Below are 23,014 nucleotides of genomic sequence, written 5' to 3'. Positions count from 1 at the left end.
AGAACCAAAGATCTGCGTTAAAAAGTTCGCTTTAAAAATTAGATTCAAAGATTTGCAAAAAATGTCATGATTTTTCAAAAATAGCAGATCTACAAGCTCATAGCGTGGCACTCGGTGCTGCGCTATGAGCTTGCAGATCTGCTATTTTTGAATAGCCAAAATATAAAATATGGATAAAGGGGTTCAAATGATTGTGACCCCACTTTGATAACCAATGTTCCAGATGTTCAGGTCTTCGTCCTCTGCCACTGCCCTTGATCCTCCTCCTCCTCCTCCTCGCTGCTGCTGCTGATGTCTCCGAAGAGCTCCGTCAGTTCGTCACGGTGGGTCATGGGGATGGTAGACCTCTGGCCCGGCTTGGGCCCCGACGAGGTGCCCGGTGGTGAGGAGTCCAGGTTGTCCGGAGAGCCATGCTGGTCCGTCTTCTCCTTGGACTCGTCGGTCGCTATCACCACCCACCGGACGCTGACGGCCTCTGCGTCATCGCTTAGCAGTCTCTTCACCTGTTTTTCTACGTCGGGGGACTCGACGTATTTGTTCTTCGCCGTCTTACGGAATCTGTTCTTGCGCGCGTTCTTCAGGGGGCGAGTGATGCCGTGCTTCCAGAGAAACCTCTTGTCCTTGTCGTTGTCCTTTTTGCTCTTCTTGGCGGCGCTTTCGGTCGGCGGGTTCAGGTCTCCGTCTAGCGTGCACACCAGCATCTGACTGACGTCGGCAGTCTTGTAAAAGGTGTTGTTGTCGACCGTTTTCAGCGACTCCAGGACGCAGGGCAGATCCATCAGCTTGCAGGCCAAGGGGACCCGGTCCACTCTCACTATTCCGTGATGACCGTCCGGGTGAAGCTTGATGGTGAGTCTGTCCTTCGCGCTGCTAGACTGAGCAATGCTTCTCACCGTCGATGCATACTCCATGGGCAGCCTGAGGATAAACTGACTCTCCTGCTCGATGGGAGCATCCTCCGTTGTTTCGCTATTCGTCGACTTCCCGGCTTTTCGTCTTTTGTCTTTAGAAGTCATTATTGTTTTCCTCGCTCTTTTTTGCATGCGACGGCTAACACTGCTGCATAAATGTTGACTTTAATTAAAAGAGAGACAGCAGTATCCCGGTAACGTGAGCAAGTAGATTGTTCTGCAGTGTATTCGTGCTGCGTTCATGGACCCTATTTAACTTTAATTAGTGGGCTCAATCTCCATATGACGACGTTATGACGATCTAAAAAAGAATGATGTCATCCATTCCTGAACTCTCCCAAGTTGGTGCATCATACTACATGACGGACGTCATAGCTGTTATGAAAGTGAAAAAAAAAGTGGCTAATGGGAGAACCCACATCATCACGCCCATGTCACTTATGACTCAGCCATAACCGTATAAGTAGTTATGCCCAAATATGGAGCGTGCTAACCTTAATGTGTCATCATGGCATCAGGCGCAAACAAATCAGTCAGCTCCATCTATGGGCACAAAAGGGGGCATGCCCATATGTGGGCATATAGGCTATACTGATGACATCAGGGATCTCTATATATGCACATTAAAAGGGACAAGGACAGACAGATACAGAGATATCCATATTTGGGCAGATCAGTCGGGATCGGCGGTGTGGTGTGTAGGTGTGAGGGACGCATAGCAGCCCGAACTCTAGATGTGAGGGCTGCGTAGCTGCCTGAACCTCTAGTAATTCAAAGAGTATAAAAGATTTCAAAATGTTTTCAAAGGTCCCACTATTCCCAGAGAACATCAGAAGCTAACCAGTGATGTCTGCCAGTGTGATTCAGGGATATCTTTGTATGACTAACAGCAGAAATATGGAGTATGGGTCTAAATCCTGTATTATGTTGAAATCCTATTAGGATGCAGGATCCTTGTAGGATTTGGAGTTTCAAGATAGTCGTCTCAAGACTCTTGAGAGCGATAAACCGTTGGAGATTTGTGGGGTTCATTGGTGGAATCTGAATCTCAAGACGGTGATTCTTTATGGCCCCATCATCCCAGTAATGTCACGATGAATCAGCCATGTCCACATAATGGAGTACATGGTATCAGCCTTAGTCTCCATGAAGTATTCCTACTACCAACAACAGTGGTAACAGCCTGATTCATACTAGTTGTGCGCCGGTGTGCACATAGTGAGAAGGAGCCCACAGTTTCTCCAGAAACAACACACAGACATGTATGTGCTCCACACACTGAGGGCCCTTTTTTGTCATTTTTTTTTAGAACGAGAGCTTTGTGCATCGGATTTATGGGCTACATATTCTTCACTGTCACAGACCGCACAAAACACAGCTTTTTAAACATGAACAGTTATAGACAATCTGAGATCGCTGTGCAATTGTCGCGCTTGGATCAACACAGTGATTTGTTTTTCCAGGACTCACAGCTGTTTGACTGTCTATAAAGTTAGAAAGGTCAGATTCTGATAGATCGTGTAATGTATGGTAACATAAATCTTAGTTCATTTCCAGAAATGGGTATTTTCTTTTGGTTAATCAACAAAGCTTTGTGTGTGTGTGTGTGTGTGTGTGTGTGTGTGTGTGTGTGTGTGTGTGTGTGTGTGTGTGTGTGTGTGTGTGTGTGTGTGTGTGTGTGTTGTATCCATTCCCAAAGGAGACAAACACTTTGAAGTCTGAACAAAGCAAAGATTTGAGAATAATAGTAAATAAGTGTGCTCGATCTCTTCGCGTCTGACACAAAAACTGAAATATTTCAAAAGTATAAAAGAGTTAAAAATTCAAAAAGTCCTGGTGATTCCCAGAGGCAAAGTTTTGAGGAGAATAATAAACAGTCATTATAACAAATACATTAAATTAGGCTTGTTTAATTCTCGCCTGCCACGCGGGAGCATGGCAGGATATCAACAATGCAATATCAACCTTCTCTATCAATTGAATTCACAGGACCACAATGGAAACAAGCCATCTGGGCTTTTTGTGTTATCCTTTTAGCACCATTGTATAATCATACCACTGTACTATTTGCAAACTGTTAATAAAGTAGTTAATAAAGTATTCAATCAATCAATCGTTTACATCACAAACGTAATGTTAACGTGTGCAAAAATGTCACAAACATGACATGTCTGTCCAAACCCAGACGTCACATTTGTGACCCTGGAGTTATGACATCACGTGTTAGTCACATACGTAACTTGCCCATATATGGAGACCAGTTGAAACTGGACTGGACTGTAATTACATAAATCGTCCCACTGAGATCGAGGCTATTATAATAATAAAAAAATCACCCCCAGTGTGAAGTGACACATCGCAGTGCGTGCGGTAACACATGGCTCGGCTCAAACCGAAAGTCCACCTCTCTTCCTGTTATTTCTAAGATATGATACTGACCGGCCCTGTGGAAATGATACAGCAGCAACAGACAATTCAAATACTTGGCTACAAAGCACAGTTTGTGATTGCCTTAATTCTTCTCAGTGACTGGGAATAGAGGCTCAAAGTACTGTAGATGGGTTGCAGCTTGGAAGCAGGTTTCCTTTTGTCTATCTGATGAGTCTGTTGGCTCTCAGGTTCACTTGATCGATGCGGGCCTTGTTCACGTCCACCATGCCCGTGATGTGGCCGATCTGCTCGTTCTGCTTGTCGATCTCGCTGCCCATGTCGATGGCCATGGCCCTCAGGTTGCCGAGGATGCCGCCCACCGCGACCAAGTTCTCCTCCATCTCGTCCTCCCGCCGGTCATTGGTTATCCTCTCGACGTAGGGTCCCGAGAGTGAAGACAGGTCGAGATGGGCGGACTGGTCGCTGGGAACGCCCGAGGCCTGCTTGGAGGTCATAGTCCCCCCGCCTTCAACTGCGTTGCCGCCCTCGGCGCCGCTCCCCCAGGCACGTTTGAGCCACTGCTTGAACCTCCACTTCAGCTTCCACTTGGTGAGTTCCTTCAGGTTTTTCTCGGCCTGGGTCATGTCCTTGGCGATCTTGTCCGTGACGCCCTCCACGCGCCTCAGCTGTTCTCCTTGCTGGTCCAGCATCACCATGGTGTTGGCGGCCGTCTGTTTGCTCTCCTCCGCCATCTGCAGCATCCGCCGGGTGCTCTCCAGGGACTCGTCGGACACTTGGTTGGTCTTCATGGTGATCTGCTCCGCCGCTGTCATATAAGAGGCCATGTTACTGACTGTCGTCCTGATTGGAGGGCACGCCTCTGGTGGAGTGTTGATACCTTTTTTAGTCGGTCAAGCTTACGTGTTTGGAGATACCGTTAAGGCATGTGAACGTGGTTGAGGTATTTCAAGATTCATTCCGTCTAACTGCACCAAGGTGGAATTTAGATCCGGGATGGGGGGGGGGCACTATATACAGATCATTTGTGACGTGTTGTGACATCACCAGCCATAGCCATAATGAGTTTCCATAGCACATTGCCACCATAGCCATGCCCTCGGCAGGCATAACACAGCGGTTATTTTATCCAAATTAGAAACTTGACAAAGTGTGTGTGTGTGTGTGTGTGTGTGTGTGTGTGTGTGTGTGTGTGTGTGTGTGTGTGTGTGTGTGTGTGTGTGTGTGTGTGTGTGTGTGTGCGTGTGTGTGTGTGTGTGTGTGTGTGTGTGTGTGTGTGTCCGTCTGTTTGAGGCTAATCTATCAAAACGCTGCACTGATACATGCCTTTGCTTGTCTTTTCTTTCAGAGGCTCTGGTTATTTGTGGGTCCTTGGCATGGAAAGGCTTGAAGGAAAGCAGAAGGTTTCCTACAAGCTCCATAGCGACTTAGGATGAGTGGTTACAGTAAGTTTCACCAAGGGGCAAGGTTCGATTTGCCGGGGGAGAATCCATGCCTCTGTTTTTCATTAATTTGTGTTGCCGGTGGGGATGTTTTATCCATGCTTCTGGTCAGACTGAATTCAATTGGTCTGGCGATGCCAACCTCCTGGACATCCCCAAAACAAAGCAACGCACCTGGGGTGACAGGGCTCAGTTGCAGCCCCCTCCCTTTGGAACTGACTCCCAACTCTCATCACTTTCCCTGCCTAATTCAAATGACCCTTTCTGCCTTTTAATTTGAATGTTTTTCTTTGCTTAGTTTTTAGCCTTCAACTAGTTATTCTCTTAATAAAGTTGTGTCTTTTATTTTTTTCTGCTGTGTAAAGCGACTTTGGGTACGAAGAAAATTGGATGTATTATCAATACAAAGAGAATTACGCTCGATAATATCACAATTTCACAATCCTACTATAAACGCATAAAATCTCAGTCCATCCATCCGTCTGTGTGTACGTCTATAGTTCACATATGTCGAGAACCTTATATGGGCATGCTCATACAAGGACCAATTGAATTCAAACCCAGTGTGCGTATCGCATCAGAGGACTGTAGGACTGATGCGCCAAGTGGGAAGTGGCATCAGCAAATCGCCCACAAAATATCTAATCACCTATCCTGATGCCATCAATATGATATACTGACATCATAGACTGGCCTGGACTCCATATTTGAGAATGCCTGACACAGAACTACATAATGGGCATAAAAGGGGAACAGGCAGACAGACGGGTACAATGGGTAATCTCAGTGACAACGGGTATAGGCTCTATGCACCGCAGCCATATTGGAAAGAAATTGGGCCTCTTCCTTATTTCCTCCACAGGTGTTACCAATGATACTAATGAAGGCTCTGTTCCATTTAGTGTGGCACAGTTGTTCTCAAATCTTTTAATATCAAGGACTCCTGTAACTCTGAGAGTGTACAAATGGAACCAACGGGTCCATTTGGTTCCATTTGTACACTCTCAGAGTTACACACCCATAAGGGGCCACTTGGAACCCGCTCAAGGAACCATGAGGGTCCCTGGACCACACTTTGAGACCCACTGGTGTAGCAGAGTGTTTCCAGTGAGTCAACATGCATAATATCAGCACTCTGACTCTGTTTGACCAGAATGGAACAGAGCCTTCATTAGTATCATTGGTAACACCTGTGAAGGAAGTAAGAAGAGACCCAATTAATTTCCAATATGTCTGCTGTGCATAGATCCTATTGCATAATCAGGTGGGGCATGCATTTCCAACTTGCATCTTTCCCGAGTAGGCCGGTGGCGGTGCCACCGGTCTAGTTGAACTAAAATGTATGTTAACCACATAACCCTGGCTTTCCTGTTTGGGCAAATTCTCAAAATGTGTGAATATGTTTCTACATATTTCTACATCATTTGTTTTAATTCAAAAAGTGGCTGCCCCCCCTCCCCTCTAGCCCTAATCCAACGCGTGACACAAGCAGGGAGGCATTGGGTACCATCTTATAGTCTTTTGCATGACTCTGCCGTGAACAGTGAACACTGCAAATTACTTCTAAGCCACCCAGATTCCCCAATACCCCAAAACAATATGGAGGGCATTGGACTGGAGGCTTGAAATTCTAACAATGTACTGCTATGAGAGTCCCCCCTCCCCCCAAAAATAAAAATAAAGATTGTGGACTGATTGCCTTCTTACCCGTACTCTGGTTTGCTCATTCCTTTATTATTTGTACACAGACAAAAAAGACGGAGGTGGGTGAGTATTTTACCTTTACACCTCAGATGACCCAAGAAAAAAAAAAATAAGAAAAAGAAACTCAATCTAGAATCAAAGGTTTCTGCAGAGGTGGGCGAGTTTTACCTCTACGCCACGCAAGTGCCCCAATTCTAAAAATGCTCCAGTTGTATTTTATATTCATGAACATGGTGCTACACTCACTTTACCGCACTGTTGTGATGAAAACGGGTCTATGAGCTCTCTGTTTGGAGGACGAGGTCCTCCATTCACTTTGTTGTCCCTTCTCTCTCCATCACACCTGATAGGTGGGTTGGAATATTAAGACTTAGGAGCTTTTGGAAGTCTAGAACAGCAGCGACAAAGACATTATCATCTATATCTATTATTAATCCAGGAATCTCTCTCGGCTTTGTGGATTAGTTGAAACACTAAGGCCCGTATTTGGAGATACCCAAACTCTCTCAAGTTAGTGCATCACAGGTTATTGACGTCATAGACTGGCCTCCAATACTCAAACAGGTACTGCATTTGTTAGAATAAAACATAGAGTTTGACCCTCATGTTATCTATTCTTTTCAGTAGATCTCTGGAAGGAAACAGCCAACCAAACAAAAGCAAAATAAATAAAGATACATTCAAAAGAGACAAGAAAACACAAATCAACTATTGGCAGCCAGAGATACAGCTTCTATATCTATTGTGTACTGCAAAATATCAGTAGTTTGATGTTGAGCTTGGACAGAAATATACAGAGTAATCCATTAAAGTAGACTATACATTAACAGCAGTTTAATGGGTAACATTTGCATTTTGCCCTCAAGTTAGCCAACTTTGGAAATGTTTTGTTTTTGTTTTGCTATGTCAATTTCTAGATCATGGTTGATGTCCATTCCCTCTGAGGTGGATGGCCATTAGTTATTCCACTGTCTGTTTGATAGACATACGACCCCTTTCCCTTCTCACCAAGACACCTTTCTCGTCTTTCCTTTAGTGCAGGGGTCTTCAACAGGGGGTCCGGGACCCCTAGGGGGTCCTCAGAGTTACTACAGGGGGTCCGCCAAATCTTTGTGTGATAGGATTTTTTCCTTTTACATTAACCACTTCAACCCTAGCATCCCTTTTCTGAGGAGAACTTTAGCCAAAAAATAGCAGATCTACAAGCTCACAACGCCTCGCGCTGCGAGGCGTTGTGAGCTTGTAGATCGGCTATTTTTGGCAAAGAGTTATAGGTGTAGGGGGAAAAAAGAGCAGCAAAAGTTTATCTGAAACACAATTTTATACAATAGAGGGGGTCCCTGCTTCATATCTCTCTCAGCTAGGGGGTCCTTGGCCTGAAAACGTTGAAGACCCCTGCTTTAGTGGATTGTTCTTCACAATTCACTGGTTCACGAGGGACCGCTCCAGAGCCTCCTGTATCATTACTTCCTCATCCGCTGAGTAATCAACAAAGGTGTCATAGGCAAAAGAGTGCCTCGTCTTCAGATGCCGGAGGAAGTTTCCGCTCCTGTATTCAGGGTCTCCCCAGGGCATGGAGGCACAGATGGGACACACCACCGGGTGTGCGTCCCGGGCATGCTGGGCGGTGCAGTGCTCAGCTAGGCCGTCCTGATCCAGGTTCCGAGAGTTGCAATAGGGGCAGGTGAAGGTGTGACGATTCGGCACAGGCTTGATGACAGCTTGCCGGCTCTGTGCGGTGGCCTTCACTCCCTCCTCAATATACTCTTGATATTTAGCGCAGGCAGCTGTATGGCTTCTCATATAAGTCAGGCCCACCTTAGCTGCACAGCCCTTGCAAGGCTCCACGGACGAGTGGATGAGGGCCTCTAGCTCAGTAGCTTTGGCCCAATTATCGCCCTGTAGGTCTGTCCGGCACATGGCACACGCGGGGTCAGGGCGACTCAGACACTCCAGAAGACAACCCTGACAGTATGTATGTCCGCATTGTGTTGTTACTGGTCTATCAAAGATCTCCAGACAAATCGGACAAGTTAACTCTACGTCATTGCTTCCTGCAAAGACGTTTTCGCTTTGCACAGAGCTCCAATCACCAAACCTCGCCATTTCTTTGCTTCACCGACTACAGGTTGGGAGGACTGGGGGGTGTTATATACAGGTCATTTGTGTCGTGTCGCCAGTGCAGTCACGCCTTTTATGGACTGGAGTTCTGCGTTTCCATGGCTATACCTACGCCAGCAAAGCCATAGCCACGCCCCCTCTCAGGGCATGCATAACAGTGGTATTGTATGAGTGTGCGTGAGTGAGTGTGTCCCCCACATATCCTGAGAACCGCCTGACCAATCGTTTTCAAGCTGTTTCGACAAGAATCCGAGGGAGTGATCTGAGTGGTAAGTCGGTCGGATCAGTGGTTGTCTAGAACTATCATGCGGAGATGGATCTCCATATATGGAGATCCATGCACAGCCTGAGGAATGCACCCTCTTTGTAACTATCCGACCGATGTCAGTACTATGACGTCATATTGATGACATCAGCGATCTCCATATTAGGGCATAAAAGGTATACAGACAGACGGACACATACAGGGATCTCCATATATGGGCATAAAAGGGACACAGACAGACAGGTGCAATGAGTTTTCTGAAAATGAGTACGACGAGTACAACGGGTATTGCATAACTGGTGGGGTATTTGTTCGGGCATCGTTCCCAACAGGCATTGTTCCCAACAGGCATCGACCTAGTTTGACCAAAATGATGTTATATCTTTTTACAACAGTATTTGTTGTGATTTCGGTTGACCAACCATATGGTCCCTAAGAGTCTCCATCTAATAAAATAATTATACATTAAATTAAAATGATTATTTCCATGGACTTATTTGATAGCCTTCCTGCCCTGACATTTTGCCACTTTGGCCCTAAAAAGCGTTGGAATTGCAGGCCTGCTTTGGTGTGTTTGGTATGAGATGGAGTGAAGAGAACGAAGGTGGCGAGGAATTCTGCATCAAGATGTCGAGGCAAAACAAAGTCACAGACATGTTGTATTTCTGAGATAGAAGTTTTATTACATGAGCAGTAGTTCTCCAGACCATCGTTATGTTGCACAGTACTCACAACAGCATACAGCATGAAGGACCATTTTGTCAAAACATGTAAGGCCAATGATGATCAGCATGTTGTGCATCACGCGCACACGCTAGTCTGTTAGGCTAATACAATGAATGGAGAGACAGTAAGGCTGTACCTAACAGTATATGAAGACATTAATGAGCATTGCTAAAACTAGTGTTATTCACTGTTATTCAAAAGACTAAAACTAAGTTGTCTTTGCTGTCTATTAACACTGCTGTACTGTATGTTTCAGTTTCAGTTACTCAGGTCTTGGTGCTCTTCTGGGTCTCGGGGGTCTGGTCGAGATCCTTGGTCTTCCAGGGCTCGGGGGTCTAGTCGCGATCCTTGGTCTTCGGAGTCTCGGGGGTCTGGTCAAGAACAGTGGGCTTGACGCTCTCGGGGGTCTGGTCGAGAACAGTGGGCTTGGGGATCTCGGGGGTCTGGTCGAGAACAGTGGGCTTGGGGATCTCGGGGGTCTGGTCGAGAACAGTGGGCTTGGGGATCTCGGGGGTCTGGTCGAGAACAGTGGGCTTGGCGCTCTCGGGGGTCTGGTCGAGAACAGTGGGCTTGGCGCTCTCGGGGGTCTGGTCGAGAACAGTGGGCTTGGGGCTCTCGGGGGTCTGGTCGAGAACAGTGGGCTTGGCGCTCTCGGGGGTCTGGTCGAGAACAGTGGGCTTGGGGCTCTCGGGGGTCTGGTCGAGAACAGTGGGCTTGGGGATCTCGGGGGTCTGGTTGAGAACAATGGGCTCTTCTGGATCAGTGGTCTTCGGCAAGGACTGCTTGCACGCTGGGCAATTGGGATTGTGATGGTGAACAGTGGTCTCGGGGGTCGGGACAGTGGGCTTGGGGATCTCGGGGGGGGTCGGGACAGTGGGCTTGGGGATCTCGGGGGGGGTCGGGACAGTGGGCTTGGGGATCTCGGGGGGGGTCGGGACAGTGGGCTTGGGGATCTCGGGGGTCTTCGGGATCTCGGGGACAGTGGGCTTCTGGATCTCTTCTGGATCCTTGATCTTCACAACCCAAACCTGTTCCCCACATGTGGTTACATGTCCAGGGCCTAGAGAGGAAAGAGTCCAAACTGTTACTTTTCAGGAAATGGATCCAAAGTAATCATTTAGTCACAAGCTCTTCTTAATACTTTCCATTGGTTCAACATTTACAAAAACCCACACACACACTTAACCACTTTCAACATTTATAAAAACCCACGCACACACTTAACCACTTTCACATTCACTTCAAAAATAGAAGATCTACAAGCGTCACATTGCGCTAGTAACTAAAGTTTTCAAATAATTGTTGTGGAGTAAAAGTACAATATTTGCCTCTGAGATGTAATGGAGTAGAAGTAAAAGTATTGAAAACTGGAAATACTTCTGTAAAGTAAAAATACCTAAAAATTGTACTTAATTACAGCACTTGAGTAAATGTACTAGGTTAATTTACACACTGGTATACTTACATCTGTAGACAGTTTCACAGCAGAGATGTGATGACCCATACAGGAGTGATGTGATGTGATGTGATGTAAAGTTCAAAGATCGCCTTGGTGTACAGGATACTTTAGGACCCCAGAGACCAGCCAATGAAGGTACTGAAACCCCTGCCTTGTACAGGCCGATGCGCTGGTTCTTCTTGATACACATGGTTGGTTGGTTGGTTGGTTGGTGGTCGTGGTGTGTGGTGCTGGAGAAGGAGTCCCTGTTGGTGTGCAGAGAGGATAGAGTGTAGATGAGAGCTGTCCTCTTTTATACACAAAACACTGGGTGTGGCATGGTGGTGAAGTTATGTGGCCCACCAAGGTGGAGGAACCAGTCGGTATATGTCACATACAGTACCACCCTCCCTGCATGGGTCGGCCCCCAGCTACCCGTCGCTGTACAAACAGGTTGCATTGTTCCTGCCTCCTTGAATAGAACTGAGGTATTTGACCACAGGTGTTTCCCAAAACCACTTACCGTAAGCCCTATTTCAAAAACAGTGAAAATAGACAATCTACATATCAGCTATTTTCAATATGTCTTAATACAAATAATAATTGACTTTAATAATTACATTATTATTTTGTGGGAAACATAAAAACAAGAAGAAGACAGATTTAATCTCATTTTGGGAAACATTGATGTAACCAACATAGATACTCGCTCATCACTCAGTCTCTGGTTACAGTAAAATGCTCAACATTAATTTAACTCTGATTGTACAAAATATAACCAAAAGGATCTTTAGGGGTCCATTTGGTTCCATTTGTACACTCTCTGAGTTATAAACGGATGAATTAAGTTAATGTGACGCAACACAAAATGTACGTTAAGTCTAGATGGAAAGGGGGGCCCACGCGCACAGGGTGGACCTTTTTTTTCGCCACCTGGATTTGTATTATTCTTTGAAGTCTGTATTTTAAGATTCTGCCAGGTAACAAGCTAAAATAATGTCCCATGGGGTTCATTTTAACCCTTTATTACACTATCCTGAACCAAAACCAGAAAATGGAAAAGATTGAACACTTTTGAAGGAAACAACCTCCAAATTATTTTTTTCCCCATACAATTTGGACCAAAGGAATTCAATAAAGTGGTTATTATTCAGATTCAAGCACATCTTGACTCTATTACAGGACAAAAAAACGCAAAAAATACATTATTTCTTTAAATTAAATACATTTGAAAATGTTCAAATCACATAAAAATTATATCATTTTGTTTTTGCTAAATACATCAGTGTCCCCGAGCAAGATTCAACTGCATATTCTCAATCCTTAAAGTGTGTATTTTAAGATTCTAACAGGTACCAGGCTGAAATAATGTCTCCAGACTTCAATAAAATTGGTATTATTAAGATTAAAGCATATCTTGGCTCTATTTCAATATAGCAAAAACAGTGCCAAAACACTGGGTGTGGCATGGTGGTGAAGTTATGTGGCCCACCAAGGTGGAGGAACCAGTCGGTATATGTCACATACAGTACCACCCTCCCTGGGTCAATGTCTGGCCCCCAGCTACCCATCGCTGTACAAACAGGTTGCATTGTTCCTGCCTCCTTGAATAGAACTGAGGTATTTGACCACAGGTTATTCCCAAAACCACTTACCGTAAGCCCTATTTCAAAAACAGTGAAAAGACAATCTACATATCAGCTATTTTCAATATGTCTTAATACAAATAATAAGTGACTTTAATAATTACATTATTCTTTTGTGGGAAACATAAAAACAAGAAGAAGACAGATTTAATCTCATTTTGGGAAACATTGATGTAACCAACATAGATACTCGCTCATCACTCAGTCTCTGTTACAGTAAAATCCTCAACATTAATTTAACTCTGATTGTACAAAATGTAACCAAAAGGATCTTTAGGGGTCCATTTGGTTCCATTTGTACACTCTCTGAGTTATAAACGGATGAATTAAGTTAATGTGACGCAACACAAAATGTACGTTAAGTCTAGATGGAAAGGGGGGCCCACGCGCATAGGGTGGACCTTTTTTTTCACCACCTGGATTTTTATTATTCTGTCTGTATTTTAAGATTCTGCCAGGTAACAAGCTAAAATAATGTCCCATGGGGTTCATTTTAACCCTTTATTACACATATCCTGAACCCAAACCAGAAAATGGAAAAAATGGAACACTTTTGAAGGAAACAACCTCCAAATTATTTTTTTCCCCATACAATTTGGACCAAAGGAATTCAATAAAGTGGTTATTATTCAGATTCAAGCACATCTTGACTCTATTACAGGACAAAAAAACGCAAAAAATACATTATTTTTTTAAATTAAATACATTTGAAAATGTTCAAATCACATAAAAATTATATCATTTTGTTTTTGCTAAATACATCAGTGTCCCCGAGCAAGATTCAACTGCATATTCTCAATCCTTAAAGTGTGTATTTTAAGATTCTAACAGGTACCAGGCTGAAATAATGTCTCCAGACTTCAATAAAATTGGTATTATTAAGATTAAAGCATATCTTGGCTCTATTTCAATATAGCAAAAACAGTGCCAAAACACTGGGTGTGGCATGGTGGTGAAGTTATGTGGCCCACCAAGGTGGAGGAACCAGTCGGTATATGTCACATACAGTACCACCCTCCCTGGGTCAATGTCTGGCCCCCAGCTACCCATCGCTGTACAAACAGGTTGCATTGTTCCTGCCTCCTTGAATAGAACCGAGGTATTTGACCACAGGTGTTTCCCAAAACCACTTACCGTAAGCCCTATTTCAAAAACAGTGAAAAGACAATCTACATATCAGCTATTTTCAATATGTCTTAATACAAATAATAATTGACTTTAATAATTACATTATTCTTTTGTGGGAAACATAAAAACAAGAAGAAGACAGATTTAATCTCATTTTGGGAAACATTGATGTAACCAACATAGATACTCGCTCATCACTCAGTCTCTGTTACAGTAAAATCCTCAACATTAATTTAACTCTGATTGTACAAAATGTAACCAAAAGGATCTTTAGGGGTCCATTTGGTTCCATTTGTACACTCTCTGAGTTATAAACGGATGAATTAAGTTAATGTGACGCAACACAAAATGTACGTTAAGTCTAGATGGAAAGGGGGGCCCACGCGCATAGGGTGGACCTTTTTTTTTCACCACCTGGATTTGTATTATTCTTTGAAGTCTGTATTTTAAGATTCTGCCAGGTAACAAGCTAAAATAATGTCCCATGGGGTTAATTTTAACCCTTTATTACACATATCCTGAACCCAAACCAGAAAATGGAAAAAATGGAACACTTTTTGAAGGAAACAACCTCCAAATATTTTTTCCCCCATACAATTTGGACCAAAGGAATTCAATAAAGTGGTTATTATTCAGATTCAAGCACATCTTGACTCTATTACAGGACAAAAAACGCAAAAAAAAATATATATTTTTTTAATTAAATACATTTGAAAATGTTCAAATCACATAAAAATTACATCATTTTGTTTTTGCTAAATACATCAGTGTCCCCGAGCAAGATTCAACTGCATATTCTCAATCCTTAAAGTGTGTATTTTAAGATTCTAACCTAATATATACCTAATATACTATGACACCTATTATGTTAATTTGACATTTAAGCAGGTTAGGACACTAGACATCTAATTTACATTTTAGCCTTTGCTTAAGCCTGGAAGGTTATCGAGGCTAGGGCAAGCTACGCTTGTTCAACAACTGTTATGAATGTGTAGTGTGGTGAAGTAAGTATATGTACATTTTATTTGTATGGCACTTGTATGCAACTCACAAAGTGCTTTACATACAACAGAAATAAAGACACCGCACAAAGCATTCAAATGATTAAAAACAGCAACCAAAAAATAGAAGGCATTCCACAAATGCTTGTTTAGTGTTTTTAAGTGGTTCTTAAAAATGTCCACAGAAGGCTGCAGCTCTTAAGACCTGTGGAGGGGCATTCCATTCATTCACTTCACAAACCATTCAACTATTGCTGCCCAACCTGGTATGAGAATGACCAATAGACCCTGCAGCTGACCTTAGGGTCCTGCTGGACATGTGCAGTGGTGGAAAAAGTACTCAAATTCTTTACTTAAGTAAAAGTATCAATACTGCAATATAGAAATACTCTGTTACAAGTAAAAGTCCAGAATTCAAAATGTACTTGATTAAAAGTACAAAAGTATCGGCATCAAAATGTACTTAAAGTATCAAAAGTAAAAGTACTAAAATGTTTGAAAATATTAGATCTACAAGCTCACAACGCGTCGCATCGCGACTCGTTGTGAGCTTGTAGCCTATGTTTAAAATAGGGCTGAAGTGGTTAATGTATGTTTTATAATATCATAATTTATATCTGAAAAGTAACTAGTAACTAAATCTTTCAAATCATTGTAGTGGAGTAAAAGTACAATATTTGCCTCTGAGATGTAGTGGAGTAGAAGTAAAAGCATTGGAAATTGGAAATACTCCTAAAGTTAATTCCTTACAAGGAGTTATTCAGTTACTCAGTTTCACACATCTGGTTCCTATTTAGAAAGAATATTGGAAATATAATGAATCATGAATAATGAATGGTGAATAATAATAATCAAATGATAATGAAAATGTACCTTCATGCATAAGTGAGAGTACGATAAACAGTTATACTTAATCATACTTGAATTAAACAAATATAACAGCAAGCTTACACAGTAGGACACGTAATAACCACTTGTTTAAGTCCTGTTAAGAACTGACAAAGATCTTTCATCGCCACGATGCAACGCGTTGTGGAAAGCTTGTAGATCGGCTATTTCACAATTTTTACTGAGCTTGTTGAATCTCGACCCTGACTAAAATTAATAAAACCCAAACTAAAACTAAGCCTTTTCAAAAAAAAAATAAACAAATTAAAACTAAACTGAAAACAAAGTCAAAACAAAATAAAAATTCACACCCAGTGTGAAGAGAGTGGTGCCTTGATGAGTTAATTTAGCCTGGTAAAGCTCCTCCCTCCGGGGCTTTACCAGGCTTAATTAATGTAACTTTTTTTTTCTTTTTTCGTTTTTCTCACACAGAACCCAAGATATCGTGATCCGAAGATTTGCTGCTCCATTCACTTCTTGGTTAACTTATTACTTAAAAGGCTGTATCTTGCCTCCTGTGTATTCTTTTTTTTACTATGTATTTTTGGTCCAGACACGCTATTTTCAAAGGCAGACAACAAATGTCAACGAGGTTGCGATGACCTCGTTGACATTGTGAAACCATAAAGTGCAACCCTCAGTGATTAGCAACCACAAGGGGATCGATCATACTGGAGATATATATTCTGTGACTACTTGAAAAAGGTAAGAAAATCGAAAAATCGCTGGCAGTGGGCAAACGCGGCCAGAAATAAGTCTGGCAGTGAATTAAGGGCATGCAAAAAAGTGAGTCAGATTGTCTCAGAGGGCAACAAAACAAAACAAACAAAAAAATAGAGCCAATGAGAGCTTGAGCTAAAGGACAATAGCTCTGAGTTTAAGATTTGAATGTCTTGCTTATGTCACATGTTGCGTAAGAGAATATTCAAATCGTCATACCGTGCATGTATGTCTACCACTATCAGAAATAGAGAGGAGTTGATCTGTTATGCCTGTGGGTACATTACATTCCTCCTATACCACCTATGGGCACCATTAGTGCCAACATTTCTTCATGGAGATACAATTTCTGTCAACAGCTCAGTAGCTAACCTTTGATTATTATATCCCATATTGCAGTGTTTTACATCATATTGTACTTTATAAACAGTCTGGGGAGTATCAATCAATCACTATTTATTCATTTTAAGATTTTTTGTTGCAAATTAACTATTATTCCCCACAGTTTCCCCACAGAATATTGTCACAGTTTTTGCATGAACGGTGTGTTGAATTATTATGAAGATAATAATCATAATTATTACTATCATGCGCTGTATTATTACTATCATGTATAAATTGTAATAATAGAATCATGTTTGATTCTTATAACACTAATGTAGATGTTAAAGTTTCAAACATTGTATGCAACTATGCAAGTCTTTTTCATTATGAATGGAGCAGCTCCAGGCTATATAGCAATACAGCATCAGAGTTTATATTCTATGCTCTCTGTTTTCCAGATTTGGGAGGGTTATGAATGTTCATAAATACTAATTAGGTTGCCCCTGGTCATAAGACTAACATACTGTAAGTCAGTCTTCTAATTGAGCAGTATGCCCTTTTCGGTACTGAAAGTTTGTATCCATTGACAGAAAAACGTAAACTCTCTGTAACATTGTTTCTCTACAGAGAGAATTCACGCCACCTCAGAGGTTACATGACAATGGATGGCATTGGGAAATCAAGCTGGTGTTCATTGTCTCCGCCAGGCCGAAATACATGGCGAGAGAGTATGTTTTTCCCCCTGTCCGTCCGTCCGTCCGTCCGTGTGTGTGTCCGTCCGTCCGTGTGTCCGTCTGTGAACAGCTAATCTCCGGCACCGTTGGCTTGATCGCAGCGAAACTGTGCACACACACTCCCTGGATGCCAATTCAGAACCTCTGCCCCAAATCTTTCACATGGGCCTGTTATAGTGCCACCAGGAGGCCGCTTTTTGCAAAACACATTTTTTGACTACTCCTACAGATTTTGTCCAAACGTCACACAAATCGGTACACAGTATCTCTATAGTCATTAAACAAAACAGGTTTTTCAGATTTTTAAATTCCATCCTGATTGGCTCAAAATGGCTTCCAAAGTTTGCAGAAGTGCTCCGTATTGAACAAAATGCCTCAAATCATGAACACAGCATGCAAAGCATTCCGTGAAGCTTTGCACGTACATTCCCACTAGGCCGAGGAAGAAATGCCACTTCAATTTTTTCAAATCAGCCTCATGGTGGCGCTATAACAGGCCAATTCGTGTTTTTACCCTTAACTGCACCGATCTGTTTACAACTTTGTATGACTGATCTGTTTGATTTTTCGTAAACCATCCTGATTGGCTACGATTGACATCTAAAGTTTGCAAGAATGGCCCGTATTGAACTAAATGCCGCAAATCATGAACGCAGTGTCCGATTGCCGTGAAACTTTGCACGCACATTCACACTACGTTGAGGAACAAATGCCACCCTTTCAACATTGCCCTATTACAGCGCCAACAGGAGGCCGATTTTTACAAAACTTTATTCATCACGCAAGGTACACATTATCTCTATAGTCAAGTGATCAAGACGGATCCGTCCGATTTTTCACGTTCCATCCTGATTGGCGAATTCAGAACATTGCTGGTCCACACTCACCTACCTGACCTGGCGGAGACCTGTGCTCCGAGAAGCACTTTTTCTAGTTTACTTATGTTTCTTTGCTCTGTGCCTGAATGGAGGATATTGGTCTATACCAGGGGTGGGCAACTTTGTATGGACTGTTTGTGTTCTGCCCTCTAATAGCAAGTGTTGCCAGAGCAACCTACTGGTCATTCAATTTATTTTATACAACAGGTGTACTGTATTGTCCTGATTAGGAGAAGCACACAGGTGTAAATGTGCTCTTGATTATGTGTGTACTCTGATATTCCTCATGTCACCATATGTTGTTGAGCCGTTGACATCATTGTCTGTAAGTGGGATCTGTACCTTTTCTTATGACAGGAGACTAGTTTCTGATTTGTAGGCAACTTTGTAGAGTGTATTTCATGCATAATTGATTTATTTAACATTCTCTGTGTGTAGATTAGCTGTGTTCACCTGCTTGCTTGTTTATTTGTTACAGCCTGTCTTTTTCTTTCTTTTTCATAGTTTTATTCCATTTCTTGATGTACAAGTGTGACAATAAAACACAGGAGCTTGGACGCTATTTCCTGACTCCCATGTCATTTTTGAAAGGAGTTTGACTGACTGTCTACAGTAACTATGTACACTAAATGTACACATAGCGAGGACAGTACAGTTTGTCATTCATTATTTTGGTACAGTGTGAAGCACATCATTGACTACAGTCTTTGAATGACTCAATACAAGTGTGACAAGACGCTATTTCCATGACTCCCATGTCATTTTTGAAAGGGGTTTGGCTGACTGTCTAACTATGACAAATTGTACTGTCCTCGCTATGTGTACATTTACACATTCATTATTTTGGTACAGTGTGAAGGACACCATTGACTACAGTCTTTGAATGACTCAATGTCCATGCCAATGAAAACATATACCACAGTCATAGTTCAGTTCATCAAGGCAAAGCAAGGCATGTTCATTTGTGTAGAATATTGCAACAACAACAAGGCAATTCAAAGTGCTTCACACAAAACATTAAGAGCCTTTAGACAGTGCAAAAATAAACACAAAGGACATTTGAATAAGAATGAAGAGAATAGAAAACCCTAACCCTACATACACCTTTTCAGTATTGGCTAAAACTGATCTTGTAATTGCACCACCTGATCTAATCCAAGTGCGCTTGTGCCATGGTCTCTCGAGACTGACGGCCGCTACTACTTGGCAGAAGTAACTTTTTACTTACTTATTTAGAGTGTATTTTTCTAATCTTTTGTTGTTACGTTAAAACATAAATTTAACCTTTTTCTCAAACCTTTTCATTTCATTTAAAATATATAAGTACTGTAGCCTTATCATATGAATCATCTGCATGGTAGTTTTCTCACTACCATCTCCACTGGGGATATTATGTTTCATCATGGCCTAATGAGTATATCATTATCTAATCCCAGGTGTAGGTTCAAGGTTGCATCATGGTTGCATTACATAATAGTCTATGTCATTGTCCTTACATGACAATATCTAAGTTAAGTCCTTAGATGACTCAATATTATATTTGCTAAATTCAATAATCATACAACTACTGCCATGTCACACTCAATGTAATAAAACAATGTATTCTATCATGAAAAGAATGGAGATGTTCTCAATAGTTTCATTCCATTTTCCTCCACAGGAAGGCACTGTGGAACTGGTATCTCAGAATAGAACAGATAGCACTCTTAGGTGTGTTGTTTTTCAAATTATTTTAAAAAGATTAACCAGATTTCAGGGATTGTGACTTGATAAAGATGGCAAAACATTAGTATTTTATGAACAGATACATTGAATATTGTATTGTATAAAACTCCCCATTCAGTGTATTAAGTGAGGAATGTAATGACTTTCACTCAATAGAGATCCAAGCCGTTGTTATCCCTTCATTAACAGTTACATTTTCTCTGTCATTGTTGAGTAAGTGTGTGTGTGTGTGTGTGTGTGTGTGTGTGTGTGTGTGTGTGTGTGTGTGTGTGTGTGTGTGTGTGTGTGTGTGTGTGTGTGTGTGTGTGTGTGTGTGTGTGTGTGTGTGTGTGTGTGTGTGTGTGTGTGTGTGCGTGCGTGCTGGTGCAGTCATCTGTATTGATCTCAGGTAATTGGACGCGGAGAGAATGGGAGACTAAAGTCAATGGACCATGTATAACAGATCCAACAACAAGTGGATTGTCTAGCAGTATAAGAACACAACAATTTGACTACTCTGAGAAGAGAGGGAAAAGCATAAGTCCAGATCATCTGCACTCACATCTGTCTCTTAACTTTTCATTTATTCTTCAAGACAGAGTAGGTCTGTGTGATTATACGTAATCTGCCTGTGGTGAGTTAAACTCTGAAGATCCATCTATACAAACTCTCCCTGCGGGAATGCAATCCGGGGAGCTTCTTCGTGCAATGCTCTATCTGTCCCTCACGGTGGTAGGAGTCCCAGGGAACTTAGCTGTGATCTTGGCCTTCCTCCTGGTGTTGCACCAGGAGAGCCGACTCGTCCCGGCCGACGCCATCATGCTGCACCTCGCCTGCAACAACCTGTTGGTGGTGGGCGTTGGCTGCTTGACGGAGACCCTGGTCTCCTTCCGCCTGGCCGATGTCTTCGGGGACGCCGGCTGCAAGTCGATGATGTTTGTCTACAGCGCGTCGCGCTCTCTTTCCATCTGGCTCACCTTCGTCCTGAGCGCCTACCAGTGCCTGAGCATCGCCCCTCCAGGATCCCGCTGGGCCTCTGTCCGCGCCCTGGTGTCCCGCTACCTGGGGCTGGTCTTCCTCTCCCTCTGGATCCTCACCTGCATGTACGGCACCACTGCCGTCCTCTTCGCCCAAGGCAGCCGCAACGACTCCAGCCTCGGAAGCCTCGTCATCAAGGCGCAGTTCTGCTACTTGCACTTCCCGTCCAAGTACTCCATGCAAGCCAGCGGTGCGGCCCTAGTGGTCAGGGACACGGTGCCCATGATCCTCATGATCCTGGCCAGTTTCATCCTCCTGGTCTTCCTCTGCAGACACAGTCAGCAGGCGACAGGGCACCGGAGCAGCGGTGGAAGCGGCGGGGCAGAGCAACGGGCCACCAAGATCGTGGTAGTGCTTGTGACCCTGTATGTGGTCCTGTATGGAGTCGATAACAGCCTTTGGCTGTACACGATTACTGAGAGAAAGTTCTCATTGATCGCGGACCTCAGTATATTTTTCTCCTCGCTCTATGCAGTACTCAGTCCCATGCTCATCATCGCCTCCAACAGGAAGGTGAATAGCAGGTTGAGGTGTGTAGTGCGGTAGTTAAGCCTGTTCAAGATAAAGCAATGGCTATGTCTGCTAGGCTTATAGAAGACACATCAAACTATTGCAGCAGCAGAAAGGAATAGGTACATATAAAGTATGGACACAGCAAAAGATTAAATAGAAGAATATAACACCCAAAGCATATTATGTAGAACGCTATTCACCATGTCAGATTATTATATACTCTAGGAGAGCCCATGTAATTCACTATATTAATATTATTGATATATCTATAACGTAAAAGAGGTGGTGCCATGATTTTGCACTTTTTCTGTTTTTCATGCGTCTATGAGGTTGATAGAACTTCATTAAGCCCCCTGCTGGTGTTTTTATGGTGTTTTATGTCTTCTCTGACTACTTTGAGTTTCTTCCTGGAGGACGCAGTAAAAATATACCCTCCCCGGGCTCCCCCTCATTGTCATAACACAACTGTGGGCTTGGCTAAGAAAAAGCACATGTAGCAACGTAGCAACATGAGGGGAGGGGGGGGCGTCAGGCAAAGTAAACACAGAGAGACAGAGGGAGGGGAGAGAGAGAGAGAGAGAGAGAGAGAGAGAGAGAGAGAGAGAGAGAGAGAGAGAGAGAACAGAACAAAACTCACTATCATTGCAACAGATGATTGAAAGATCAACTTCCATAATGCATGGTGTTCACGTTGGTAAAAAGGTTAATATGAGCGATCCAAAAACGTAATCCATTCATTCATGTCCAAAGCAGTAGCAACAATTAGCCAGTGATTCACTATCAGACTTCCTGTAGTTGCTTTTCAAAATACGACTCACTGAATAGTAGAAAGCTTGTACTGTGGTTATTGAAAACAGGTTTTAATTTGAAGTTCATACTGGTAAGTTCCTTTCTTTCTCTTACTTAAAATCGGCAAAGAAAAAACAATCCATTCTGTTCTCAATAATAAATAAATAAATGCATTTGCTCAACTCAGAGCAAAATGATTGATAGTAAGGAACCAAATGTACCCTTACATTGCCTATATCTGTAACTGTATATATATATATATATATATATATATATATATATATATATATATATATATATATATATACACATATATATATATATATATAAATGGAACCAAATGGACCCATAGGGTCCAACTTAAACCTACGTATATGCGTTGGATATTTGAAAATAGCAGATCTACAAAATCACAACGTGTCGCAATGCGATACGCTGTGAGCTTGTAGATCTGCTATTTTGGCCAATGTATAGGTTTCAACTGGTTACACTGATTTTGATACTAAACCAATTTTGCTGTGGACCCTCTGGAACCCCCTCAATGACCCCTGGGGGTCCCCAGACCCCAGTTTGACAACCACTGCTCTAGAGCATTTTATAAACAACTGGGAATAGTCCAGGGGCCAAGCCATATTTTGGTACCACCTAAGGTGACC

At 42.6% G+C, this 23,014-nt stretch overlaps 3 protein-coding genes and 1 pseudogene across 4 annotated transcripts; 1 reads left to right on the top strand and 3 right to left on the bottom strand.

Moving 5' to 3' along the window:
* Positions 1-183: 183 nt before the first annotated feature.
* Positions 184-1,016, bottom strand: LOC311038597 (transcription initiation factor TFIID subunit 7-like; annotated as a pseudogene). The gene has a single exon. The product of its transcript is annotated as a transcription initiation factor TFIID subunit 7-like (transcript).
* Positions 1,017-3,502: 2,486 nt separating this feature from the next.
* LOC311038596 (synaptosomal-associated protein 23-like) lies at positions 3,503-4,126 on the bottom strand (the record flags this gene model as incomplete). The annotated part of the gene is made up of 1 exon (XM_084048169.1): positions 3,503-4,126. One exon carries the CDS (start codon positions 4,124-4,126, stop codon positions 3,503-3,505), a length of 624 nt encoding a protein of 207 aa, XP_083904295.1.
* Positions 4,127-7,867: 3,741 nt separating this feature from the next.
* Positions 7,868-8,551, bottom strand: LOC311038595 (E3 ubiquitin-protein ligase RNF114-like; the record flags this gene model as incomplete). Its single annotated transcript, XM_084048168.1, has 1 exon — positions 7,868-8,551. One exon carries the CDS (start codon positions 8,549-8,551, stop codon positions 7,868-7,870), a length of 684 nt encoding a protein of 227 aa, XP_083904294.1.
* A 12,148-nt stretch (positions 8,552-20,699) lies between these two features.
* Positions 20,700-21,853, top strand: LOC311038952 (olfactory receptor class A-like protein 1; the record flags this gene model as incomplete). The annotated part of the gene is made up of 1 exon (XM_084048585.1): positions 20,700-21,853. One exon carries the CDS (start codon positions 20,700-20,702, stop codon positions 21,600-21,602), a length of 903 nt encoding a protein of 300 aa, XP_083904711.1. The 3' UTR covers positions 21,603-21,853.
* Positions 21,854-23,014: the final 1,161 nt, after the last annotated feature.

The sequence above is a fragment of the Gymnoscopelus microlampas genome (assembly GCF_963454915.1).
Source record: "Gymnoscopelus microlampas genome assembly, chromosome: 22".
NCBI classification, from domain to species: Eukaryota; Metazoa; Chordata; class Actinopteri; order Myctophiformes; family Myctophidae; genus Gymnoscopelus; species Gymnoscopelus microlampas.
This window is presented reverse-complemented; position numbering and strand designations above follow the sequence as displayed.